Source organism: Desmodus rotundus, chromosome 7 (genome assembly GCF_022682495.2).
Source record: "Desmodus rotundus isolate HL8 chromosome 7, HLdesRot8A.1, whole genome shotgun sequence".
NCBI classification, from domain to species: domain Eukaryota; kingdom Metazoa; phylum Chordata; class Mammalia; order Chiroptera; family Phyllostomidae; genus Desmodus; species Desmodus rotundus.
In genome coordinates this window covers 21,682,687-21,708,840 of record NC_071393.1, presented here as the reverse complement: position 1 = coordinate 21,708,840, position 26,154 = coordinate 21,682,687, and the positions used below count along the sequence as shown (strand labels likewise).

Below are 26,154 nucleotides of genomic sequence, written 5' to 3'. Positions count from 1 at the left end.
TCTTCCCCGGGCGTCCCCACAACCCCCTGCACCAACCTGACACCACTTGTGAGTTGACCGTTGTCATGGCGATGTTGCTCTGCTGGAGCGCAGAGGCTGGGACCACGATGCCCTGGGGGTTACTGGAGACTCCAGACATGGAATTGGGAGAGTTCTGCAGGAGGTCCTGGAAGCGAGAGAGGGTGGCCCGATGTTGCCACAGCCCAGTTCCTCCTCTCCCCTTCCTCCTTCCTGCCTGCCTTCCCTCCTCCCTCCTCCCTGTCCCTGCCCAGAACCAAATCCAAAAGGCTGTTCTCATGGCTTCTAGAAAGAGTGAATAAGAAGGCTCCATATTAAAAACCAACCAGCAACCAACCAACCAACCAACCAAAGTCACCCATTGAGCCATTCCATCATACCCTGTGAGCCTGAGCCATAAATCACCCCAGGACCCCGCGTGGTCCCCACTTGACCTCACTTTGGAATCTCACTTTGGTTTTAAAAGCTCCCAGGTGATACCAACGTGCAGCGGGGCTGAGACCAGGCTTTACCTGCCAGTGGGTAAAGTTGGCCCCACGTGCCCTGCCCTGGCCCCGCTCACTCCTGTGTGCACCTAAGTCACAGTGCTTATTACACCAATTCCCGCACAAAGAGGCCTCTCAGCTTTTACCTTTGTCTCCTTAGCACCTAGTGGCTACTTGTTAAATAACAACTAAAAATGGCTGCCGAGCCCCTTCACGACTGTCTTCGAGGGGCATCACTTATGAGCCTCAACCATTTCATTGGTTCCTTCCTCGGCCTCAGGCCCCCGACACAGACCCCACAGCAAACAGAGTCCCTTCGCCCCACGCCATCACCCTGCCAGCCCCACTTCCCAGTGCACAGTCTTGCAGTTAGTCTCTGCAGTAGCCAAAGCAGCTAAGAAGACCCTCCCCCCAGCGCCCCCACCGCCGCCCCAGCACCCTGCTCCCCTCATGGCCATGTAGCTGCTGGACAAGGAGGTGCTCAGACCCCATGCTGAGGAACTGTGGCCGGAGGGGAAGGAGGCTGGGCTGCAGGCCACAGGAAGGGGCCGTGAACCCTTCCCGGCTTGGTGGCTGGGCTTTCGGGGAGCTGGTGAGGAAGGAACTGGATGGGTGAGAGGTCGAGGTCTCCAGGCTTTATTTGCAGCAAGTAAGGCAGGCAGCAGGTGAGGTGTGGTGGAAGGAGCCGCAGAAGACCTGCCGGGGTCTCTCAGCCCCTCCAAACACAGGGCATGCCCCCGATGTCCGCCAGCCACCAGGAGCTGACACCCTAATGCTCAAAGCATGGGTTCCTACAGTATGTGTGTGAGGATTTAGACAGGCGCTCTGTCAAGAAAAAAGACCAAATAGGGGGAGAAAGAAGACCCCAGCTTCCTAGTTTTTGTTCTAGGGCTGGCAGAAGCTTGGGCCTTCCACCTCCAGGGGTGGTCTAGAGTGTGCGGTGGGGAGAAACAGATATGTGCAGGAAACCTTCAGCCAATGACTGCATACCGGCGGTAAGACATGGGAAGAGTAGCAAAGGCCCAGAGGACAGCCGTGGTAGGTGCCTCCCAGACCCAGGAACCTAGGAAATGACAGAGCCCCTCAGGAAGTGGGGGTCAGCACTGATGTGTACGTCTCACCCGTCAGCCCAGCAACGCCCCCGGGCATCTCCTCCAGGGCTGCCGTTTGTGCCCTCCTGGACTGGGCCTGGTCCCAGAGCTAGAGGTGCAGCCCCCGGAGAATGGGAGCCACTGTCCCTCCTCCACCTGTCCACGCCTGGCAGGGCCTCTCGTCTGAGGTGTCGCTTCTATTCTTGGCTCACCCCACTGCTGTGGCTGTGGGGAAGGGGCAGGCAGCTCTTGCTCTACCCACTCCACTTTCTGGGACTGGGGAGCACCTCCCAGCCAGTGAGGTTTGCCCTTTGAGCGGAACCCCCAGCGTTCCCGCTCACGCACTGCAAGACCAATGCTGAGTCTGACCCGCGGAGGCCTAGAAACTGGCGGGGCCCTTACAAGCCACAGATTCCAACTCCCTGAGGTCAATAAGGAGCTGAGGCTTAGAAACCCAAGTGCCTTGTTCAAGGTCCGCAGCTGGTTAGCAGCCACAGGACTTCACAGCCCCCCTTCACCCACAGCTGCTGTGCGCTCACCTTGTGCAGAGAACTGGGCTGCAAGGTGCCCTTGAGTCACAATAAACACTTAGTGAAGGCCCATGGACAGGGAACCCAGACCCAGGAGCACAAAGGCAGTGTGGTGCCCCGGGCAAAGGCAATGAATGGGTCTGGGAACCAGCAAGTCAGGGCCCTTCTGTCTCCTTGGGCAGAGAGCTTGCTGACCTCCAACAGCCCCAAGAGCCCGAGCCTTCACCTATACATCTGCTTCAGGGTCAAGCTCCTCTCATCCAATGACCCGGCCAACCGTTCTCACAGGGTGTGAACAGCACGGACGTCATCCGAAGCGGAAATGAATTTGGAAGGTCAGTTTCAGTGAGGAGGCAGTCCCCCCCATGCACGCACCCTGGAACTCGGCAACGACTTCCCAGTGTGCTCTGGTTTGGACTCAGCCCTGCCACGGTGACCCTCCGTGGGTAAGGACATGGGGGGGTTTCCAGCATCAAAAGTTATCCCAGATTCCCACCCCCCTCAACTACCCAACAATGTTAGAAAGACACAAAGTCGGTAAGATACACACGAGACATACGCCTTGGGGTCCAACCAGCACCCACTTTACTACGCGGGGGTGAAAGGCTGGCCGTCGCCCTCAGCGATCACTTCACCAGTTTGTTCCGACCCTGCCGGCCCCTCGGCCTTGCGGCCTGGCCCGCCTCCATGCCAGCTCGCCCTGTTTGGGGGACTAAGAACATTGTGTGTATTGGATCGGACGTTTTCCTTTCCTCCTACTCTGGGCCGCTGCTGGGAGGTGCTGAGAGGCAGCCAAGTTCTATCGGCAAAGGATTGGAACGGAGACCTGCAGGGGTGGAGAGCCAGGGCAGGGCTGGTCACCGCTTGGCTGGGCAGAAGAAAGAAGCAAAGTCTTGGCATCTCCGAGGAGCGGGGAAATGATATTCACTCCTCACATTTGTAAATACGGGCTGACTGACAAACCCGCCTGAGCCCTGGGGTGTTTGCGAAGACAGGCTCAGAGCCACGGAGTTGGACCCTCAGCAAATCTGCATTTTTACTGACCTCCCTCGGGTGGGTCGAGGAACTCCCTATTTATCCCACACACCTAGTATCAGAGAGCGTGCTTTCCCTGTGCTATACTTTCCTCTCCCCACGACCTGTTTTTGCCTGGAGAGGAACTGAGCTCCAGCTAAGGGAGGTTATTTCCTAGAGTCAAGTAGCTGTGCCTCGAACCCAGGTCTTTTGGTTCCGAGTGCAGCACCGAAACTCACACAGGGAGACATGCTTCGGGTCAGACAGCCAGGCCCCCACGTGACATGGTGACCAGCACCTTTAGGCACCCAGTGAATCACTTCCCACTTCCTCTGGCTAAAGTCACTCGGCTAGGAAGTGGCACAGCCATGCACGACACCTGTCCCGGGAATCCCAGGGCTGCTTGGGCTCTTTCCTGGGCCACAGAACAGATTCCTCTGGGGCTGCATACCTAGCCACAGAGGCCAGTCCCTGCCACGTGCCCCCCTCATTCCTGCCTCCCTGTCTAAGACGTTCCGGGGCCACAGGTGCACACCGAAGTTGAAGCTGTCGTGCCTGACCAGCTCCATGGCTTCCCTTGCAGCTATTTCAGGTTGACTCTCTGTCTCTATGGAGACCACAGTGCCCCGAACCTCTGGGAACGGTCTCTAGGTCTTTCTGAGGCGGGGGCCACCGGGGCAGCTGTGGGAGCCCTTTGGGGAGAAACTGTTGGCTAAGCACACGGCGCTCCTATCTTCTCCCCAGCCTCCTTTGGGATGATTCAAACCAGGTGGGGGCTGCTCCGCCTAGACCCACATAGAGATGCTGCCTGCCAGGCCCCTTGGCACCCGTAACGAGGGATGGAGCACATTTGGGACCGTTCTAGTGACATTTTCAGCCTCCAGTCTCATGTCTCTGCTTGAATTGTGCAGACACCAGGGGCCGAAACCTGCATCCTCAGCTCAAGAGCTCTTCCTCTTGTCCCACCGGGAACACAACGCTGTGTCCCCAAGCCTCCGGAAACAGCCCGGAGCTAGGGGATCCTGGGCGTCTTCCTGGCTTCGGTGGTGGGGCTATTCCACCAGACTGGGGAGTGTGTGGCCTCTTACTTTCTAGTAGTGAGATTTATTTTCTGGTAGGAAACAGGCCAAAAAGCTGAAAACCTTCACAGTTTCCCAGGGATGGTGTCTCCTAGGGCACAGACCTGGGGCTCAGGAAGTCAAGACATGCTTGAGTCAAGGCTGCCCCAGAAGCGTGGCTTGTCCCGCTGCTTGGGCGCTGGTTCCCTGAGATGCCAAGAGCCTCGAAGGAGGGGGCCCAGCGGGAGGGAAGGGGCTCAAAAACAGCCAAGAACTTGCACCCCTAGACTGCACCCATGAACCAGCGGCCAGGCCCTGGCTGCCTGGGCCACAGGTAATTCCTGCTGGGTGGACCACAGTGGTCCACAGTGGTCACTGGGTGAGTTTTCCTCCAAATCTCATCTTTGGGACCCCAAAAAAAGATTTGTTCGAAAGGAAGACCTGACAGAAAAAGTGAAAGGCTCTGGGATTGCTTTTGGAAGCTGAGGTGGTGGGGGTGGGTGGGGGAGCGCCCGTGACCTGGGACCTCGTGGGCTGCAGTCAGCCTGGGAGGGACCGTGTCCAACCCACCAGCCCCAGGTCTTCAGTTAGTGGGGAAAGAGCTTATGCTGCCTGGGAAGACTTGATTTCCACTAAAGGAAGAAATTTCTGGAATAAACTGTGATGGGAGGAAGAAATGAGGAGTGAAGCAGAGAACTGATAGAAAAGTTTTCCTTTTAAGTTGTTTTGAAATGCTGGAATTTTGTCTTACTGGGATGCCTGTGAAACAGGGGAATAAACTGGGTGACTTGCAAAGGTCCTTCCACCTGAATATTTTTTTTTTTTAAACCCAATGCCGTTCCCTAAGGGTTACTGTGTGCGTGGGTAGGAGGTGAGTGGGTTGAGGGAATAGGGGGGCCAACGGACAGCCCCGCGGGGGCCCCAGCTGCCTGCCATGCACACACCCGGCCAGTAGGCGTCTCTGCTGATCCACCAGCTCCAAGCGGCTCCCCAAAGCCTCCCCATTCCCCCCAACCCCCTTTCCGGAGAGGGCGGGCTTATTCTCGGGCGGGCTTTTTCTCAGACGTGCCAGGGCTGGGGTGTGGAGAGATGACCCTGAGTGCCTCACAGAGGCCGCTGGAAAGCTTGTCTTGACGGACCCTGGGCATGCCCACGGCCCACCCTCTTGACTAATGCGTCCTGGGGGCCTGAAGTACCGGACTTAGGCACAACGTGTTTTTCTAGCGTGCGGTGTGTTTCCCTAGCTCCAATGCAGGTTTTCTGGCGGCAGGGCTCTTGAGGGAAGAAGGGTCTGTATTTGAACTCCCCCCAGCTGCCTAGCTTGGTGTTGGGCACATGGTAGGTGCTCAATAAATGCTGGGCGAGCCTGGGTTTGGGCCTGACGTGGGGCGAGGGCGCGCCTCAGGAGGGTGGGGAGGTCGCTGCTGTCCCCAGGCACCGGTCCTGGCAGTGTCACCTCATTCTGGCAGCGCCAGCGTCCTGTCTCAGGCTGGGAAAAGCTGGGTTTCCAAACTCGGGGAAGCCAACTGCCCGTAAACAGCCACCTAATCCTGTGCTTATTCCACTCCTGCTGGGGGCTTTAGTCTCAGGGGAAAGGCACTCTGGCCTGTGGGGACGCGGAGCAGCTGCAGCTCTTAAGGAACATTCCTTCCCAGAAGGGGAGACCTGCTCAGGTTTCACTGGGCTGGCTGGAAGGCCGCCTTCTTGGTCTCCTGGCCCCCTGTGCTGGGGGCTGGGGGCTGGCAGGAGGAGAGCTTAGGTGCCTAGGACGGGACTTCGGCAGGGGAGCTCCCAGAACTCACTTTCCCATCACTGTGGTCTGGGGGCGTTCCCTTTCCATCTTAGTGGTGCTCCCACAGGTAGGCCACCTTCTCCTGCTCCCGCCCAGCAGTAAGATGCCCAGCCAGATCCTCAGGGTGCTTGGCCACTGGGCAGAACTTTTGGGGGCCTGGCCCCCCACTTCCTTGGTCTCCTGCTAATCTTGAAAATGCAAACTCCTTGTGTAGGTCAATAGGCAAGTCCGCCTTCCCCAAAGAGGAATGGACTGATGAGTCCCCCTAATTTTTTAGGGAGTAAGTAGCACAGCTGGAGAGTTACACCTGGTCGGCTGAGCCCAGAATCTCAGAATTGTGTTCATTTTGCTCCTCCCTTCTCCTTGCTCTCAATAGATCAGCAAATCCAAATTCTCGCTTCCTAATAATTGGGTTCTTGCTCTCTAGACTCTAAAGCCTTGAGCTACAGCGAGTAGGGTTGCCCCTCCTTATCCAGGTCCCGGGACCCAGGTTATCCTCTCTGCGTGTCACAAAGAAAGTGAAAGGACTTATTATGATAAGCAGAACATCAACTCGGGAGAAACCCATTCCAGACTCTGCGGCTTATTAGGTGCGTGACCGTGAGCGAGCCGGCATCTTAACTTCTCTGAGCTTCCCTCCCCTTGGGCACAAAATGGAGAAAAGAACGTGCCCCTTGCCGCCTCCGTGCAAGGAGTAAGAAAGACAACGCAGGTAAAGCACCTGGTACCTACAGTGCTGAGACGGAGGGGGGTTCAGGGACTACTGACGTTCTCCCCTTCTCTGCCAGGTCTGCTCAGAGCCACACGACAGGGGGCTGGCTCTGCAATTCATTTGTCTCCATCGTGCCTCTAGCCTTTACCCCACTGCCGGCACTCGCCCCTTCCTTTACAATCGTTGGCAATTGGACACCATTGTTGGCTACAAAGCACAACCCTCCCCCGCCAAATTTGGCTGCAAGACTCTCCGTCATTCTGTTTGCTGGTCACAGCCATTTTCACGCGGTTGGAACTGGGCAGGCTCAGTAGGTGCTTGAGTAGATGCGTGAATGGCGGGTCCTCTTCTCCAGGGGCTCTGAAAGGTTGCCTCTGTTTCTTACCTCTCCCAGATTTCTCTCTGTCCTGGGAACTCTCACCTTCAGAGATCACAGACAGTCTCCCCCCAAAAAAGCCTGCCTGAAATGCTGCCTGCCCCTGGACATCCTCCCAAGGCCGGTGGCCTGCAGTGTCTCTGGTCACCATGCGCAAAGCCTCGCGGTTGCCTCTCTAACCCACACTGAGGTTTGCTCGTTCTGTCTTTGGGAGGAACAGACCTGGCCGTGAGGGTGGGCAGGCTGGGCCTGGGCCTTCCCTGGGGAGGAAGAAGGATGCTGAGCAGTGGCCAGGGAACTTCAAACCACACAAGTGGTTTGCTCCATGCAGACCCCTTCCCGCAGCTCCTGCAGTCTCTTTGGAGGCTCCTCCCCAGCCCTTCCTCGGTATGCCCCTGACCCGGAACTTTCTGGGGCTCACACAGTTCAGCCCCTCAGCCTTCCTCAGAGCCCCTCTCCCTGAGATGGGAAGCCTCCCCAGCACGACTCACTTGTGTTCTCAGAGGACCCCTAGCATGGTGCATACCAGCAGTGCCCTGCAAACACCTGGCCACCGCCCGAGAACTGACTCAGCGCAGTTGCCTGGCACAGAGCCGGGGTTTAAATCTCCATGGAGACAGCAGGATAGATTTCAGGTCAAATTAATACTTGGGCAAGGCGGGAGTTGGAGTCTTGCTAGTGGAATTGTTTTGCTTGTGTCCTCGAGGTAAAGACAGGAGGACACCGAGTAGGGAGTCCAATATGAGCCTTCTACTGAGGAGCCGCTCCTGCAAGAAGCCTGGGCTCCGAGGGGTCAGCAGGCGCAGGCAGGACAGGATGGTTTCTCAGGGTCGTGGGAAGAACGAACGGGCTGTGGCCAGAGTCCTTGAAACTGTGCTTCAGTTCCCCGGCTTGGCAGAAGCAGTCTCCCTCACTCCTCATCTCTGTTGCACCCTCAAAGCGAAAGCCCACATACGGAAACGGAAGACCAAGCAGGGGGTGTGCCCTGACCCCACAGCGCTGGGTGGGGACACAGGATATCTGAGGTGGTGGTGAGGGGGACTCATTGGAATTAAAAAACATCTACTTTGCAACACAGGGCTGAGTGATTGGTACACGGGGAAAGCCGAGAGCCAGCAGTTTGCAGCAAAGCTGGCGGGCTGCTGGAATGCCGATCCTCAGGACCAGGTTGCAGGGCGGACACCCCTCCCGGCCAGGCTGGGACTCCGTGCCGCTGTTTCAGGCTGGGAGGTTTAAGACCCAAGCATGGCGAACATGCATGCACATACATGCACACGCGTCCGCACACATGTGCCGGACACTCTTCCTCTCTCCTCCCTTTGCAGGCTCCTGCTCCCTGATCTCGAGGCCTGCCTCCTGCACTGGAAATCTCCCAGGAGCCCTGGGTCTCTCCTTCCTTGGAAGGCCCATGCCAGCCACAGCCTACCTCAGGGACCTGGGACATGAATGGGGACAGCATACGGTGCGTCCTACTGGCCTCCAGCTCCTCCATACACCTCCGACTTCTCACGGGCCCACATCCTTCACCGCAGGGTCACTGCCAGGCCTCCTTCCGTCTTTTCTGCCTGTCTTTCTTCACCTCACTTCCCTGCTCCAGTCCGAGTCTCCTCCCCCGTGTCGCCCAATCCTCCAGTTCCTCCAGCCCCTCCGGTCCCTCCAAGCCTTCCTCTTGAGCAAGCCCCTTGATACCTGTCTTTCTTTCCCCTCCCCTTTCCCTTTCTTCTGTTTCTTCTCTCTCCTCTGGCTTCCTCTTGCCTCTCCGTCTCTCTCTCCATCTTTCTCATCACACGACTTCTTTTGACAGATATTTCCTGGCCGGCTCTCACGCACAAGGCCTTGTGATGGCCGCCACCGGGCTATCTGTCTCTGCTCAGATGACGTTTGTCATCTGGGACAGGAAAGTGAGGCTTACGCAAGTGATCATAACATAAAACCACACGTGACCATCACCATACAAATGGCCCGGTGTGCTCCAGCTATTAGCTGAGAGGAAGACAAGTCCATTCTGGGTGGGTGTCGGGGAGCCTTCCACTGGGACGGCAGCCCTTTTCCGGCCCTCGGGAAGAGGCTGGATTTGGTCCCGCAGAGCTGGGAGGCACCACGCAAGCAGGCAGGCGGGGAGGAAGGGTGACTTGGGAGGGCCTTGAACGTGAGGGGGAAAGACGAGAAAACTCCGGGGAGTATCAGAGGTTTTGAGCAGGAGAAGGATGTGAGCAGAGGACTAGGAAGATGAATCCAGCAGCAGAAGCTTAAAAGAGAGGTGTGTGGACGCGTGTGCACGGGTGAGAGTGGGCTGTGTGAGTGTGTGTGCACATGTGTGTGGGGTGGGGGGTACGGAGGACGGCCATAGCCGACAGGGGAGAGGGTTCGGAGGCCCTGGCACGACCTGTGTGTGGCGACCTTATCTGCCCACTGAAGCCTGAACCACGGAGCCGGCGGCGGCAGAGGAAATGAAAGGACAAGCTTCAGAAACGCCTCATGGAGCATCTTCCCTTCTCTTTCCTGGCGTGTTTGTTTTCACCAGACTGTCTGAGTTCCTTCTGAGTGGACCAGGGCCCTTCTGCAGCGGCCACCTCAGGGCCGGCTTCCTGGTCAGGCAGCGCTCTGGTTCGGGCCACCACAGGAACCAAAGTTCTCTCCTCTCTCCTGGACTTCGGAGGCACCCCCGAGACCCTGCCCACCCGGAGCCCACACCCGCGTCTGCCAGCTCTGCATCCAGTGACCCTGCCTGTCCGTCCGGACGCACTGCTAACCTCGGGACCCCGACCCTGAGCGGCCACTGTGACTGCTGAGCCCCCTGGCCCTCTTCTCTTCCCCCACTGCCCTGGTACACCCCAAATACCAGAGCTCGGGGTGGGGCTGGAGGGCCCAGGAGGGGGAAACCCAGCACCTCTCCAAGGGCCTGATTATTTCCAAAGACTGGTGCTAATTTTCTGATACGATCCCCGCATCTCTGTGAGGCACTAAACCCTCATTACTTTTCCTGACCGATGCATTCTAATTAGATCAACACTTAAAAAAAAATTCACAATAGCCACAGGATGGCTTTCCATCTCATTAACTCCTCACTTATTATTTTCATGAAAATTACTGATAAAAATGTGCGTCTCCATTTGGTGAGGCCTCACAGCCTCCTCGGTGCCTATCTCGCATCTCTCCCGCCACCCGGGCTGTGCAGCGTCGCCATGGTAACCCACAATAATAGAAACTAATAAATTACAAACGAGATGCTCGTTGAGCAATTATTGTCCTCTTTTATGCAAGTTTCTTGCTAATTTTGATCATAAGGGAAAGTACAATAAGACTCTGAAGGAATGAGTCTATTTCAAGAGAATATTAGCAAGCAGAAATCTGGGCGGCCGTTTCCAGGTCTGTAATAAAGTGATTTGGTGATTTCAAGCAATGGGGAGAGGAAATGAACTTCTTGCCTCCTGTCCCATGCGCTGCCATGCCCCACAGAGTCCCACTAAAGTGAGTGTGATATGATGCTTGTTGTCAGAACGGGCAGGGCATGGCTGGCCTTCTAGAGGTCACCCTGTCCCTCCCCCTGCCTCTACTAACTTAGATCGCCTGCGTTGGTCCTTAAAACTTAGGGATTAAAAACAACACCTCTTTTCCGAGGCACTCTTTCCAGGACTTGCCATCAATCATCTTAGAAGGTTTACCTGGGTCCCCAGCCTGCCTGTCTAATGAGAAGATGCTGCTGTGGGACCCTCCTGGGGACCCTCCGTGTGTCTGTCCTGGACTCAGGAACTCAGCGGGAGAGGAAGAAAGTGGGACACCTGTGGCTTATGAAGACATCAGCGAGTTTGACGGAAAGGTACCACCAGGCAGCTTTCTTAGTCTGTAGGTTCTGGGAAAATATTCTGCCCTGGAGAGAAGAGCCCACCCCCACCCGGAACACACAGCCACGGTTTGCCACATTTCCCAGGATGAAGGTAGCAGGTGACTTGAGGTGACGTTTGCAGTGACCCTGAACCTTAGGGAGACAGGTGTGCCTGGCCAGGGTGAGCAACTAGTCAACGCCTGAGGAGAAGCAGCCCCAGGGGAAGCTGTCTTCATCTTTCAGGCGCGCAGGATTTGGGGCAGGACCCCTTCTCCAAACCCTCCTTTCTCGGGAAACCGGGGAGCTCAGCAAGGCTTCCCGAGAAGTCTGCAGGGCAGGGATGTCTGGGTCCTCTCGCAGCTCTGTCCCTGCCTCAGCCTCCAGCAAGACTTTCTGTCCAGTTAACTAGTGAGGCCATTTCTTGGGGTATCTTGGGCCAGGAAGCCAGGAGTCACGTTGGACACGTTCCCTTCAGATCTGGTCATCTCCAGGGAAGACTAATGTCCTGCCGTGGCGAGCGCTGTCGAAAAGGGACTAGGGTGCCCGAGGGGTAGAACCAGGAGTTTGTCCGAGGAGGCCCCCCCAGTGAAAGGGTGCGAGGAGGCGACCTCCAGACACCCCTGCGTCTGGCTTAGGTGCTAGGACCCAGCCCTGTGTGTTACCTGCGAGTGAAGATTTATGGAGGGCTGGTTGGGGGAGTAGGGTCCCCCGAGATCATTCCTGAGCAGGTTATCGCTGTGCATCTTGGTTTTGAGGCAGGTGATGTAACGGTTGCAAAAGTCCTTGCAGAGCTCATTGACTTTCTCCAGCTCCAGCAGGTGGATTCTCAGGACCTGGATTGCCTTCACCATCTGCGGAGAGGGAGGACAGGTGAGCCGGGTGTTCCTGTCACATTCCCCTCGCTGCCTTGACCCCGCCCCCTCCACGCACACCGGTGGGGAGGAGCCCATGCCCTGGCCTGGGTCTGTGCCTCCTCACCCACTCGATCCGAATTCTCGTCATCCACTTCTGGGGCTCGCCTGCCTTGAGCCCACTGTTTGCACCGCGGTTTTGGAGGCAGTTGTGGGTTTGCTCTGAGGACAGTACTGGCCTTAAAGGTAGAAGACCAGGTCCCAAGTCCCAGGCCTGCCATTTCTGACTTGTGTGGCCTTGGGCAATTGCTTAAGTGCAACCTCTGCACCTGACTGTCTGACAAGGGGGACATGATGTCCCCCCTAACACCGTGCAGGTTTGCGGGAGGCGGGGGGCATGCAAGGATTGCTCCCGCTGCAAAGCACCGAAGAAGCTTGAGGAGGACGGAGATTAGGGACTCTTGCAGGTGCCTCGAGAGCCAGGGACTGTCCTTAACCACACATGCTGAGCGCGTCACGGGACCCGGGTGGCCTTGCAGATGCCTCACTGGTCCTCGCTGACTGACCGAATCGCCCAGCATGACTTAGCCAGGCGCTGGAAGACCTAACTGTGGCAGCCTTTCCTGTGACCTTTGGGTGGTACGTGTGCCTGTCACCTCTTCAAATGGACATTCCTAACCTTTTCTTGTCAAGAAGCTAGGTCTCGATTGAAGTTTTTCTCTTTATCACTGTTATCAGCATAAAGGGGAAGGGCTAAGGGAAGTATGGAGAACAGAGGACGGAGGAAAACTGCCCTTGGTCCAACCATTCTGCAAGAATAATACTTTTTTTTGGCTTTTCCACACGCCTATGTTTTAACACAGCCTCCGTGCATGCGAGTTTGTGTCCTGTTTCTGCCCTTGGTTTACCGGATGTAGTTTTCTAAGCGGCAAAATCGTCCTCTCTATTCTCCCTCCTAGACTGCGAGCTTCTAGGGGCAGCAATGGCGTCTAATTTGCTCACTGTGCTGACCTCAGCACCACCACAAATGGATACCAAATAAATACTTATCGAATGGGTGAAAGTTATTGAGCAAATACATTTTTAATTATTGCAAATTATTCCACACGTGTGCCATATTTAACCAATTCCTTATTATTGGGCATTTAGATTACTTCCAATTTTTCAATTTTATTAAAAAAATGTTACAGTGACTATTTTCTAAACTTATAGCTTTTACTCATGGTTCTGCATTATTTCCTTAGGATGGATTCCCGGAAGTGACGGGGAAAAATGCTGTGGGCGTTCTCTAGGCTCACGGTACATATCGCCAAGGTGCTTTTCAGGAGAGCGTTGTTTCAATGGTGCTGGGGCCATTGGACATCCACAAGCAAAACGGTGAATCTTGATCTACATCCCACATCTTTTATAAAAGTAAACTCAGGTGGATTAAAGACCTTAAATGTAAGACATTAAACTATGAAACTTTTAGAAAACAAAAGAAATCAGAGAAATTCATCAAGACCAAGGACTAAGCAAAGAGGATTAAACTTGACTCCAGAAGCACAGCCCAGAAAAGGAAAACTGGATAAATTGGGCCTCATCAAAATGAAAAGTGTTGGATCTTCAGAAGGCCCTGTGAAGAAGATGAAAAGACAAACAGACTGGCGGGGGGGGGGGAATGTTTGCGGACCCCGTAGCTGACAAAGGACGTACCTAGATTGTATAAACAGCTTCCAAAACTAAGCAGTAAAGTAACAAGCCGTCCAATTAGAACGTGGGCAAAAGACAGCATCAGGCTTTTTGCCGGTGAGGATATACAGATGGCAAATAAGCCCATGAAAAGATGCTCAATGTCATTAGCCATCAGGGGGATGCAAATGAAAACCACAGTGAGATACCACAAAGCGTTTATCAGAATGGCTACACAGAGTGGCAGTAACACCAAACGCTGGCGAGGGGCCGGGCCCAGGATGGCTCACGCGTTGCTGGGGGTACGTGAGGTGGTGCCGCCCTTCTGGAACCCAGGAAACCAGCGTCGGACAAAACTAAGCGTGTGTTTATCGTACGTCCCAGAAATTGCACTCTTGGGCACTTAACGCAGAGAAAGAAAAATGTATAGTTACACAAAAAGCCCATATGCAAAGTTCACAGCGGCCTCATTTCTAATAGCCAGAAACTGGAAAAAAACGAAACACGCTTCAGCAGGTGAGGGACTAAAGCAATTGTGGTACATCCACATCATGGAATAGTACTTGGTAACAAAAAGGAACAAACTATTGATGTACTCAATAAGTTGGGTGTATTTCAAGGAAATTACTATATTTTTCGGACTATATGACGCACCGGACCATACGATGCACCTAGGTTTTAGAGGAGGAAAATAGGGGAAAAATTTTTTTGAAGCAATAAATGTGGTCCTGCTCCTGTCTCCCGGGACCCTGCTACACCGTCGCGCCCCCTCTGCCCCCAAACTACATTCGGACTGTAAGATGCACCCCCATTTTCCTCCCAAATGTGTGGGGGGGAGTATATCTTATAGTCCGAAAATTACTGAGATGCTGAGATTACTGGTATTACTGAGATTACTGATATGCTGAGAAGGGAAATCCAGTCTCCAGAGATCACACCTCTCGTATATGTACGAGGCCATGTATGTAACACCCTTGACACGATAAAACTATAGAGGAAGAACAGGGTGGTGGTCGCAGGCAGTGGGTGGGGGTGGGGGGAGTGTTCTGTGTCTTGACGACCGGACTGCGTGTGTGCGCATGTGGTAAAATTGCACAGAACTACACACACACGTGCTCGTAAAACTGATGAAGTCTGAGTGTGTTTGGTGGATCGCATCTCGTCTCCTTCCTGGTTGCGAAGTTGTTCTGTGGTCGTGAGAGGAGAGTCAGGACTTCTCTGTGTTAGTTCTCACGACTGCATGGGAATCTATAATGTCAAAATAAAAAGTGAAGAAAAGGTGGGGCTTGCTGCCTTTTGGGAGCTGTCTGCATTGCCCCGGGTAACAGCAAGAGCTCCTGTTTCACCCCACTCTCCCACTTCAGGCTGGTATTTTGATGCCCAGGGAAACAAGGAAGGGAATCTGTCCCAGAGCTTCTGACTTCTGCTGGGGGGAGAGCGGCCAGCCCCCTCCCCTCTGAGCTCTGTTGCCATTTCAAGTGAGAGGCGACTGAGGAGAGTCCCTGGGTTGGCATTCGAATTGTCTGATGGACGGGCACTGTACTCAGCTAAGGAAGGGCTCTTGGGGCCCTGAATTAGACCAAGCGTTGCTCAAAGACAGGAAGCAACAACTGCGTGTCTGCATGCAGGGCGCAGTCACGGGGTCCGGTCCTAAGGAAGTGCTCCTTCCACAGGGCCGCGACTGGTGCAGATGTGCTGTCCTAGGCACGGAGGAGAACGGTGACCTTAGTACTGATGATCTGAACTGAAAAATTAGAGTTAGGTACTGCACAAATATTTGCTCTTGCCTGCATTATCCACTTGACTTTGGCCATGAAGATCTTGTTTTATGTCTCTCAGAGTAACTAGCACAGTGTAAGGTGTTTAACAGATACTCATTGATTGATTGATGACAATACCAAACATTTCTTATTCTTACTGTGGCTCAGTCCCTGTGTCAGACCTGTGGCATGCCTTGGCTCACCCACTCCACAGCCACCCTGCAAGCGGGCACATTACCACCCACACTTTACAGTGGGAGGGAATGGAGCCCAGAGACACTGTGTGATGTGCTTAAAGTCACACAGCTGGTGAGTGACAGAACCAGGACGTGAAGCCAGGTTGCCTATGCTTTGCCCTCAATAGGGGCTCTCAGAATTTATGTAGAAAGAGAAAACCGCAGTTTAAATGGTACACGGTTGAGGGAGAAAAGTGGCTCCATGGCAGGAATTATGGGATTCCAGGAAAACCAAATCGCTTTGGGGATATTATAGTTATTTCCAGAGCCCTCCCTGGTAACCTTCCCTCACTCAGCTGCTCGGAGGTCTCCTCTCGCAGTCCTGGCCTGGCCCCCAGGGGTCAGAGTACCTCAGCCGTGGAAGTGGCTGCTTCCTGGTGGGGGGTGCGGGGGGCTGGACCGTCAGGCGCCCTCAGTGCAGATTCTCTGAACATCACCGGGGTGGCTCCCTCAGCTCACTGGAGGTGCTGGGAGGGCCGCCTTCTGGGTGAATAGAAGGTCCGGACTCCCTAGGACAGGTGGCTGCAGCTTCTCCTCAGGAGGCCCTCCCAGTGAGAACCTCACCATGCCGGACCACCTCTCTGTTCTCATTTTCTATCGGCTCATTGGATCCCTCCGTGAATTGGCCGGCTTCTCTCCTGCCTTTGCAGAAAGTGCTTACCCAGCCTTCTGCAGACACCAAGAACACCTAGCGTGTGTCAGCACAGCGCCCCTGAATTCAATGTCATCCACTCCCCATAAATATCGCCCCCTATGTGCCATACATTGCGTAAGGCGTCGAACTTGAATAAATTGTCCTGTTAGCTTTGTCTTCTCCAGGCAAAAGAGTCCTAATTCCTTAAACCTTTCTTCTTTTTCCTTTCTCTCTCTCCCTTTCTACTTACTTGGTCCTCCCTGCTCTCCTTCTCTCTCCGAGCTTTCCTTCACTGGCCTAGTCTTCATTTCTAATCGCCATTTTATTCACTCATTTATTTTTAAGGCTTTTCATGAAGTAATACGTACATATTCACATACAGAAAAGTGCACGTATTTATTCATTTGTTTAAAAAACAAAGCCCATAAGTGGTTATTATTATAAAAAAGGATCAGAAGATGCAAACGAGTGAAACAGAGTAAAAGTGGGGTGCACGCAGCTAGCTCTGCTGAAATGAAACGCACGCAGTTGCGCTTGAGCCAGAGCTGGCGATCGGTGCCTGGCAGGGTGGGGGGTGTGGGGGGGGCCCGCCTTTTGGTCTGACAAAGCACAGCTGAAGGATTACTCTTTAATGCAATAGGAGACTTGGTTTAAAGATTTAAGAAGGTAGCATAAATCACAATGGTACCCGAGGCAATGAATATGTAGGGCCTATTCAGTGTTAGAGGGAAGGCTGGGCAAAGCCATCACCGAGGGGCGCTGCCTGGCCGAGCAGAGGCCTGAGGGGTGGACTGTCGGGCAGCCAGGATCTGAGTCCCGGCCGGCGGTTGAGAAAGCGGGTGATATCGGGCCAGGTGCGTGGCTTCTCTGAACCTCAGTTCCCTCGTTTGTCAAATGGAGATCTGGTCACCCCTAACTCGCGGGATCTGGTAAGGGCTAAGGGAAATAAGAATGCGAAACTGCTTTAGAAACCACAGGGAACGAAAAGCACGCACATGTTTAAACTTCTTTTAATGATTTCTAATATCGTGTTGGCTTTTGTAGTGCTATTCCATCTTCAGCTAGTGGGAAAAAATAGTCATTCCTGGTTTTTCGTCTGTATGTATGTTTTGTAAATCATCCTCTGTCCTATGCGTTTGCAGTTTGGGGTTTTTGCCTGTAAATCAGAATAAAACTCTGATTTATTAAACTACTTTTCTAAATGATCAACATCATATAAAAAGTTATTCCAAATTTTCTAGAGCGATAACAATTCCACTTAGTATCATCCTCGACTGTGATAAATGCGTCCTCAATTCCTCTCCCCAAGTTTTGCTCCATCTTTCAGCTTCTCTCCCTCCCTGCTTTTTCAAAATAAGGAAACAGCCCTTGTTTTCTACGACGTGCCCTTCAAAGGAGCAGAATGAGCCGCAATCATATATTTCTATCTCAGACCACCGTGCAGGAGCCTGGCACGTCCCAGGGAAGAACATGGGGGGGGGGGGTGCCTTGTTCTCTGTGAAGTCACGTGGCGTGCTGTTCTGAATTGATTACTTCCTGTCTGGGCGTTCTGGCCACGTGTTTTACCTTTCTGTCAAATTTAGGATGATCCTAATGCCTGCGCTGCAGAGTTACTGTGATAATGGAATAAGATAATGTGTGTAAATGTTCTGGGCACAGAGTAGCTCTTTGATAAATGTCTGTTCTCTATGCCAACGTGGGCCCTCCCGCAACCAAGTCCTTCTAAAAAGTGGCCTCTCTTGTAGGATCGTGGCCTCTTCACTGGATGGTAATAAATCTTGCCTTTCAAAACAATTATATACAGAGCACTTTACCAGTCGCAAAATGCTTTTCGTTCCATTATCTCATTTGAGTCTCATAACCACGGGACGCATCTCTCCCAGAGACGAAGACGCTGAGGCTCGGAGACTAGGTACCCCTCGAAATTGCACACGCCGTTAGGGAGGCGCTGGCCCCCTTTCGTCTGGGAGCTGGGGAGCTGAGACTGTTCTCCCTCACTTACAGAGGACGGAATTTGTAAACACGCACGCTCTGATATTTCCTGGTGGTCATTAGGGCAGCCAAAGCTAAAATCGAATCAGGAATTTTTCCAGGCCAGGCCAGCTCGGCCTGACCAGTTCTAAGTGTAAGGTCACAGGAACAAGGAAAGGGACTTGGAAGAAGGATGGGGACTAGGGGCTGGGAACTGCCAGATTACTGGGGGACAGAATGAACCTTTATGGAAGACATCACATATGAAAAGTTAAATACTTTTAAATGAATAACGTGGCGCTTCTCCTTGGACGTCCTCCATTTGGAGAAGCAGCGTGGTGTGGAGGCAGGAGGTGGGCTTTGGGAGTGAGACCCACCTGGTGCAAAATACCAGTGGGTCTGTAACTTGCTGTCTTTGGGTTCTTGGGCCTTGAGCCCCTCCTCTGTGAGCTGTGGGCAGGGCCATGGTGAGAACAATGGGTTTTGGAGGCTGAGGCCGGGGTCTTCCGCCTGCTGAGAGGCCCAGGACAATACACGTGATCTCTGCACTTTACTTTCCTCCTCTGTGAAATGGGTTACTCACTCCCTCGGAGTCACACCGAGGAGGGGACGAGAGGCGGCGAGGAGAGAACTAAGAAGAGCCGGTGCCCAGAAAGAACTCAGACCAGTGAGAGGGCAGTGTGGCTGCGAGGAGGGCCGTGCTCGAGCCCCTCGGGTGACTCCCCTGCCTCGTGCCAGCTGTGGGCCTCAGCCAGGGACGGACGTCACCTCGTGTCTCAGTCGCCTCATCTTAACGTGGGAATAGGAATCATACTAATACGTGCCTGTGGGTTTAGAGATAGACTTAAATAAGAAATTATATGTCAAGTGTTTAGAAGAGCACCTGCCATCGGGTAAGTGCTCTGTAAATGTTAATTGTTGCTCGCTCGGGTTATTCGTACTTCCTCTCCCTTTCTGGATGTCTGGAGGATTTTCCGCCCCTCTCTGGGAGCCCGCCCTGGAGGCCAAAGTGAGTGACTCTGAGCAGGGCTGGCGGGGCTCTGCAGGCGCAGGCCTCTGGCCTGGCTCCCTCTCCCGGCCTGGGGCCTCTGGCCCTGCCGCCGCAGCGTGGGCCCCGGGGCTTGTGGGGCCCCATTTTGGAGCTGGCTTCGCGGTCAGGCAGCCATAATCTCTCCCTCGAGCCACACCAGAGTCTCATTAAAGCGTGCCCCATAAATGTTAAAAAATTTACACATAAAAAAATTCCATGCATGTAACTGAAACCGTAGGTTTTACAGCCTCGGTTTGAAATCTTGCATAATATATAAAACCTTGGCCCTCCACTGGGGGCCCATAAATCAGATTTTATAAAACAAAAAGCCTTTACCTTTCAAAGGGGTTTGGGGAACTTGCAAATTTTACAAACTTTACCAACTGCCAGTCAGAGGCTGTTGGACCCAAGCAGGGGATCCGTGGGCCGGGTAAGAGGTCTGGTGAGCACGGGGTGGGCATGGAAATTGGGGTGGGGAGCACCTCGGCGCAGCTAGCCACGGGGCATTCCAGCCCTGCCACCGGCGGCTGGAAATGGGAGGTAGAGAGGGTCAGAGTGTGGGGCTGGGGGGAGAAGGGACGGGGGTACTTTGATAAAGGAGGACTTTATCTCGCTGAGGGAGAAGAGTGGTGGGTGACATGGTGGAGGGGGCACCACGTTAGGAGCCAGCAGGCCTGGTTCTGGCCCCAAGTCACTTCCCTCCTCTGGGCTGCGGTGTCTGCATCCATAAAACACACTCGCTCCTCTGTGGGGTTGTGTCTCCCCTGCCGTGCGTGGGAGCGGCTGGCCAACCACAGCAGGAAGCTCCCTGAGGAACTGCAGCCTGGGAGCCTCTGATCCTTGTGCAGCTCTAGGGGAGCTTGTCTGGGAGACCGGCCTGGGAGCAGGGGAAGGTACGACATGCAAATCGCTTGGAGGAGGAGGGGGCAGCTGGAACGGGGAGGGCTCAGGTCCCGGGAGGGCTTGGTGGGGCTGGGGGTAAGGTGGGATTGATCAGAGCTGGAGGTCCCAGGGTGGAACAAAGTTTGGCAGACCCCAATGTCCTCCTGACGACTCCATCAGTGAAAGTCAATATTCAAGGGCAGAAGAAAGCCGCCCTGACACACACACATATATAAAATAAATCTCCCAATTATCTCAGCTCATTTGCTTGGGGTCTCTCATTTTACGTCCCTGCTCCGCTGCGCAGTATATCTGTCCGGACAGAGAGTTACAGCCCGCTGGGCTACGTGTGCGGGGTTGTAAAAAATACAGATGCCAGATTAACTGGCTGTGGCGCTCGGCCGCTGATTGAGCTGATAATGACGCGATCTGACCTTTTTCTAATTTCTAATTATGTGCATTTCGGCTGTGCTGGCTACATGATTCTTCTTCTAATGACGGCCCCTGTGGTTGGCCTCCCCCCCACCCCCACAGGAGACTACAAGAGGGGCGGCAAAGGGCACTGCTTGACTCCCCAAGTGAAGTTTCGGGGCACGGGAGGTGAGGCTGGGAAGCTAGAATGCCTTGCCTTCAAGGAGCTGCATTTGAGATAGACCTTCTGGATAACGTGTGTTCCTAAAGGCCGTCTAGTCCCACGAGCCACCTCACTAGGTGTTTCTAGTGTAGTCACTGGAGAGGGTGTGTGAGACCTACAGGGGAGGAAACCCAGCCTCCAAGGAGTGAAGTCCTCAAAGTCACAACCTAGCAAGCGGGGACCGCAGCCCCGGGCTTTCTTCTCTACTGAACGAACGCTCCTTCTACTACCCCCACTAGGTAATAGCTGACCCACCATCAGGGGTCACTTTGTAAAGGACGTGGTTGCCTAACCCCTATGCCGTACATTTGAAACTAATACAAAATCGTATTGACTGCAAACTGGAATTGAAAAAAAAATTTAAATCATAAAAAAAAATAAAATGAAATAGTTGACCAATCAACCAGTCGTGACTTCGGCCCCCTCCTCCAAGTAGATCAGGCCCAGCGAGCCGATCGAAGTCCAAGGATGGCCCCGCCCACTGGACAGCTCCCAGCCAGTGACCTGAGAGCTGGGAGCTCTGCCGGGATGGGACGTCCGTGGCAACTTCTACAATACCCCCTTCTCTAGGTCAGGCCTGGCACATAGCAGGCACTTAATCGGAGGTTTGTTGGGTTGAATGAAGAGATCTAATTATTTCAGTGAACAGACCCGGAGAGACCCAGGTAGGAGGGCAAGAGGGGCGCACAGGGCAGGACACCTTTTGGCATTTTCCAGGCTGTACTAGAACAGGAGGCTGTCCTCGGTGGGCCTTCCAGAGCTCACCTGGAAGGCGGGGCTGGGCCAAGGTGTAGGAGGCTCATGTCCCCCCGGACTCCTACCTCTGAGGAAGGTTTCCATTCCTCCAGACTACTCAGTCTTATTTTAGGTGTTTCCTATCAGCACAGGCCTCAATTTCTTTTTGTATCAAGTGAGGGGACAGAGCTCTGACCCCCCTCCCCCAGCCCCGGTCCATGCCAGCTCCCGCAGACATGGCTGCCTCGCCCCTGGCTCCGTGACTGCTGTGGGCGTAGCTTCTGAAGGCCAGTTTCACAGCTGCTGTGCTGGGATTCTGATCAGGGGACCAGCAATGCAGGGCCAGACCAGCCTGCACTTACTGTCTGACCAGCTGGGGACCTGCACGCAGAGGGCTCTCCGGGGGCCTGAGAGACAGGGTCTGAGCTCCTGGGGAGTGTGGCTGCTCTCTCCGGCCAGGGCAGAGGGAGGCAGGGAGGGCGCTCTCAGCTCTCAGGTGCCTGTGCTAACGCTCCTGAGGGCGGCAGGGGCTATCCTCTGGCCCGGGCCTGCTCCCTCTCTGAACGCCGCCCCACCCATTCACTGCCCACATGTCCAGGCCGGGCCGGGCTCTGCTGGTAGCTCTCTGGACTTCGTACGCATCACATTCAACCCTTGAGGGAAGCGGTGGGTGGATGCCTCGCAGCACAGAATAGCACCCAAGTAACCGAGACCTGCTCTGCAGGCGCTGCGGGCGCCTGTGTGTGGGTGTGCACGTTTCCTTCCCTCCTGTTTGGAGCCACACCCGCTTCTTCTGCGAGCAGGTACCGGCTGACCTCTGCACGTGAGAGGTCAGCACTGGAATCAATCACGTTGTGGAGGAGAGTTTTGCAGAGTTTCCAGATTCACTGTGCATCCTCTGGGTCATCCACCCGCAGAAAAATCAAGAACTGTGGCTAACAGTTCCAGGAGGACTGTTTTTCACAATGAATGAACGGAGCACCCTCTCCGTTTCTCTCTCTCTCTCTCTCTCTCTCTCTCTCTCCCCCTCCCTCTCCCTCCCTCCCTCCCTCTCCAGAAATCCTGGGGCTAGCTGTGAATTTCAGATGCCATCTAATCTGGTGACTACCAAGCCTTGATAACTGCAATTGCCCAGAAAACTTAAAGCTGTAGATTCACCAAATGCTCAGATTCACAATTTCCTGGTGGTCAGGCCCAAGAATATGTATTTTTTAAAAAGCTGTAGGGGCCCTGGCCGGGTGACTCTGCTGATTGGAGCATCGTTGTGTGCACCGAAAGGCTGTGGGTTCGATTCCCAGTCATGGCATGTACCTGGGTTGTGGGTTTCATCCCCAGTTGGGGTGCATACAAGAGGAAATTGACCGATGTTTCCCTCTCACATCGATGTTTCTCTCTCTACGCCCCCTCCCACCCCCCCTAAAATCAATGGACACATCCTCGGGCGAAGAATAAAAATAATAAACAGCTGTAGTGGTGATCTGCATGACAAGCTAGCTTCGGGAGCCGGATCTTCTCTGTCCCCTAAATGGGCAGGATTATCTGTCGGCCTCCTTCGCAGCGTGACTGTGTCTCCAGGCTACTGCTGCGCTTCAATACGCCGGGCACCTCATCCTCCACACAGTGGCGCCCAGCCATGGGCTCCTCTCTGGGCAGCTGGACAGGTTTCCTAACACACCGGGCCTCCAGCCCTCGGAACCACTACCGCAGACACGCGGGGTGCGGCCACCCTCCTTTCCTCCTGTCTGCACTGCAATAGGCTGGGTAGGGGAGGCCAGTGCCACTGCAGGCCTAGACCAGAGAAGGGGAGAGCTCCGGCAGCAGTGCCCGTGCCTGCAGCTATTGGTTTGAGGGACTCAGAGATGGATCTCAGCTGCTAGGGGCTCAGCTGTCCCACGGCCGGCACGCGGCATTTTTTGTTGAATGAATGAATGAAAGGATCATTTCTACAGCACGTGGAGGGGACCCCAAGGTGGGGGAGACCCTAGCCGGGGTGGGGCTGCAGGGTCTTTACCAGATTGTCCAGTTCCGGGTCGTCGCTGAAGAAGGGTTTGTGCTCCTGCTCCTGCTGGTGGACGAAGTTCTCGATGTCCACGTCAAAGCTGGCGGACGTGATGCACTCAGAGCCCTGGGTGGCCTGTTCACATTTCTCAAATAGCAGCGTCAGAAGCGGGAAAAGAGGGTGCCTGTGGGAACAGCGAGAGCTCACACAGGCGCACACAGACTCAGCTGCCGGCGGGCTCAGAAGCCAACAGGGTCCCTTTCCCACACTCCCGTCATGGCTTCTCCCAAGGTCCCCCTCCTTAGGAACGTCCCCAGACCCCACGGTCAACCTAGATGGTGGCATTTCACTTGCTGGTGGGGAAGATACTGTCTCCCGTGCCTGGGGCCTCAGGGGGCCTGTCTTCCTTCCCAGGGGGGGGCCTAAGTTTTCTCTTTGGTACGATAAGCTATACCGACATTTAATGAGGGCGATGGGATAACCCTTCAAAGAAGGTGTCCATTTCTGGTTCAAGGTCAATTCCTGGTTCGAGGTCAACCCAGGAAGGAAATGTGGGAAGTGTCCAGACGAGTCCTGGACGTGAACATTGGTGGTGGGACACAAACCCATTCCTGGCTGTCTGGAGCCAGCTGAGGGCGGCACCTGGGTGTCGGTGAGTGTATACGGGGCAGGTGTGTGAGCCTGAATTCTGGTCTGCACCGGACGGACAGGTGTCTCCGCCTGCCCTGCGTCTGTGAGCCTACTCAGTTCAGGTCAGACACCCCAGAGTGTGAAACCAGCTCCCTGCATGTGTCCAGCACCGCACACTCAGCACGTCCGTAATGAAATGATTGTTTGTATGGTATTTGTTCCCTGTTTTCCTCCAGGACTGCCCTGTCTGAATGGTTGTGGCATCCTCACGGCCTTGCCCCGCCTGCTCTTGGCGGGCACTGGGTGTTACTCAGTGGACGGCAGTGGCTCAGGGGGTGGAGAGCTTGTGAGCGAGCGTGCGTGGTGTGTAGCGTGGTTCTGGGGTGTGTGATGTAAGCGGAAGGGCTTCCCTCACTGGCTCTGTGCATCTTAGCTGAGATGTCACCCACTCTGGGAAGCTCTCTGGACTGCCCCTCCCCCGCGCTGTGCTGATGGCTCCCTCAGCTCTTTGCTCTGTTGCCTGCCTTCCTTGCTAGAGCGTGAGCTACATAAGGGCAGGAGGCAAGCCCATGTTACTCGTCACGGACTGTTCGGAGTCCAGCAAAGATATGTGGATCCCACCAATCTGTGTGCCTGTGTGCGCACATAAGGGCCTCTCACTCTTATTTCTCTGCAGTGTGTGTGAATTGCTGTGTGTTTGCATGGGTTGTTGACACCGCGCCCTGGACCCCCATTCCCTCCCATGGTGGTCCCCACAGCGCATCTGCGTGCTGGGACAGAAGGAAACAGGAAGCATGGACCCGGCCCCCGGGACTTTGCAGAAGAGACGTTCCAGCCAGCACCGTCCAGTAACACTTCTGCAACGATGGAAATGTTCTCCGTCTGCTGTCCAGCACGGCAGTCACCAGCGAGCTGAGGCCAATGGATGTTTAAAATATGACTGTGTGTCTAGGACACTGAATTTCAAATTTTATTTAATTTCAACTCATTTTAATTTAAATAGCCGCATGTGGCTTGTGGCCACCACACTGGAAAGCACAGTAAGACCTGAAAAGGCAAGCAGACCGTGCTTTCCCCCTGCAGCACGCTGTGATTAAACGCACCGAGAGGAGAACTGAACACCCAGCCTGCACAGTGTTTGACAGAGCAGGGGGCAGCCTACACACAAAAATACAGAGGTGCTTAGCCCCATCCACACTCAAACCCGGGCATGCTGGTCTTCCTACTCAGGCTCAGGGGCAGTGGGGGAGAGGGGAGACAGACCCCTACTTCATGTGAGCTGCTTGGCAGAGCCTGCCTCTGGACACTCTCTCCCCGACCCTTGTTTTGGGAGCTGATGCATAAGCAGGGGCCCCCAAGGCTGCAGGCTGGGTTATAGTCTGGTGGGAAAAAAGGGTCAGTGCCGAGGGTGGCCCATCTGCAGCCCCAAATCTCTAGACGGTCTATTCAGCAACCCCAGGAAGCGGATGGGGAAGACGTCGGATTCACTTACGTATCCGGCTGCAGACAAAGAGAAACCAGGTGAGGGGTTAAACTCCGGTGTAAGTCTTCATTTGCAGCCACTAATACCGCAGCATATTATAGCCTAATCTAACCTGATCCCAGTTTAATGCAAGATGCTCCTGGCCCTGAGTGGAATACCAAAGGAAGCCGCGGTGGCTGTAATTTAAGCAGAGCCTGCAGTGGTTTAGCTGAGGGACATGAAAGGCAAATTCCAGACGGTGTTATGAATTATTGCGCCTGATGAACCTTCCTACTCTCAACAGATGCCTGCTGCCATTTAAACAGCCACTAGATCAATTAGGAATGAAAGGCACAAATCGACTCTGTACAAGGGCACTAAATTACCAGGAACTAATAACCCGCAGCACAGTGCCAGGTGGTGGGGGGCACCCCCGCCGGCCACCACTCCTTCCCTCCTCACGCGCTGGAGGGAGCGTGGGCAGCTGCCGAACGAAGAGGGGGCGGCGTGCGTGCACGTGCACGCGTGTGCACCTGTCCGGGACAGCCAGTGTGCGTGTTGTGTAAGTGTGCGGTCTGGTGTGTTTCTGCCCTGTGCACACTCGGTGTTGGATCTCCATGGTTCGGATGCGTGCGGGTCGGGTGTTGGGAGCTGGGGTGCGGGCTTCGTGTACTGTGCGCAGAGAGCACGTGTGCCCTATATTGCGTGCAGTGCGTGTGCCTGTGCCACGTGCTTTCTGTATGTGATTTGTGCGGGG

General features: G+C 54.5%; 1 protein-coding gene across 3 annotated transcripts in view; it reads right to left on the bottom strand.

The window, feature by feature from the left end:
• The window catches only part of PKNOX2 (PBX/knotted 1 homeobox 2), a 285,563-nt gene that overhangs the window by 19,863 nt on the left and 239,546 nt on the right, over positions 1-26,154 (bottom strand). For all 3 annotated transcript variants that reach the window (XM_045192863.3, XM_024557448.4, XM_045192864.3), the window contains 3 exons: positions 23,318-23,489; positions 11,565-11,753; positions 37-166 (listed from right to left, as the gene is read on the bottom strand). In XM_045192863.3, the coding sequence (XP_045048798.2) occupies positions 37-166; positions 11,565-11,753; positions 23,318-23,489 (491 nt within the window). The remainder of the gene's footprint in view (positions 1-36; positions 167-11,564; positions 11,754-23,317; positions 23,490-26,154) is intronic.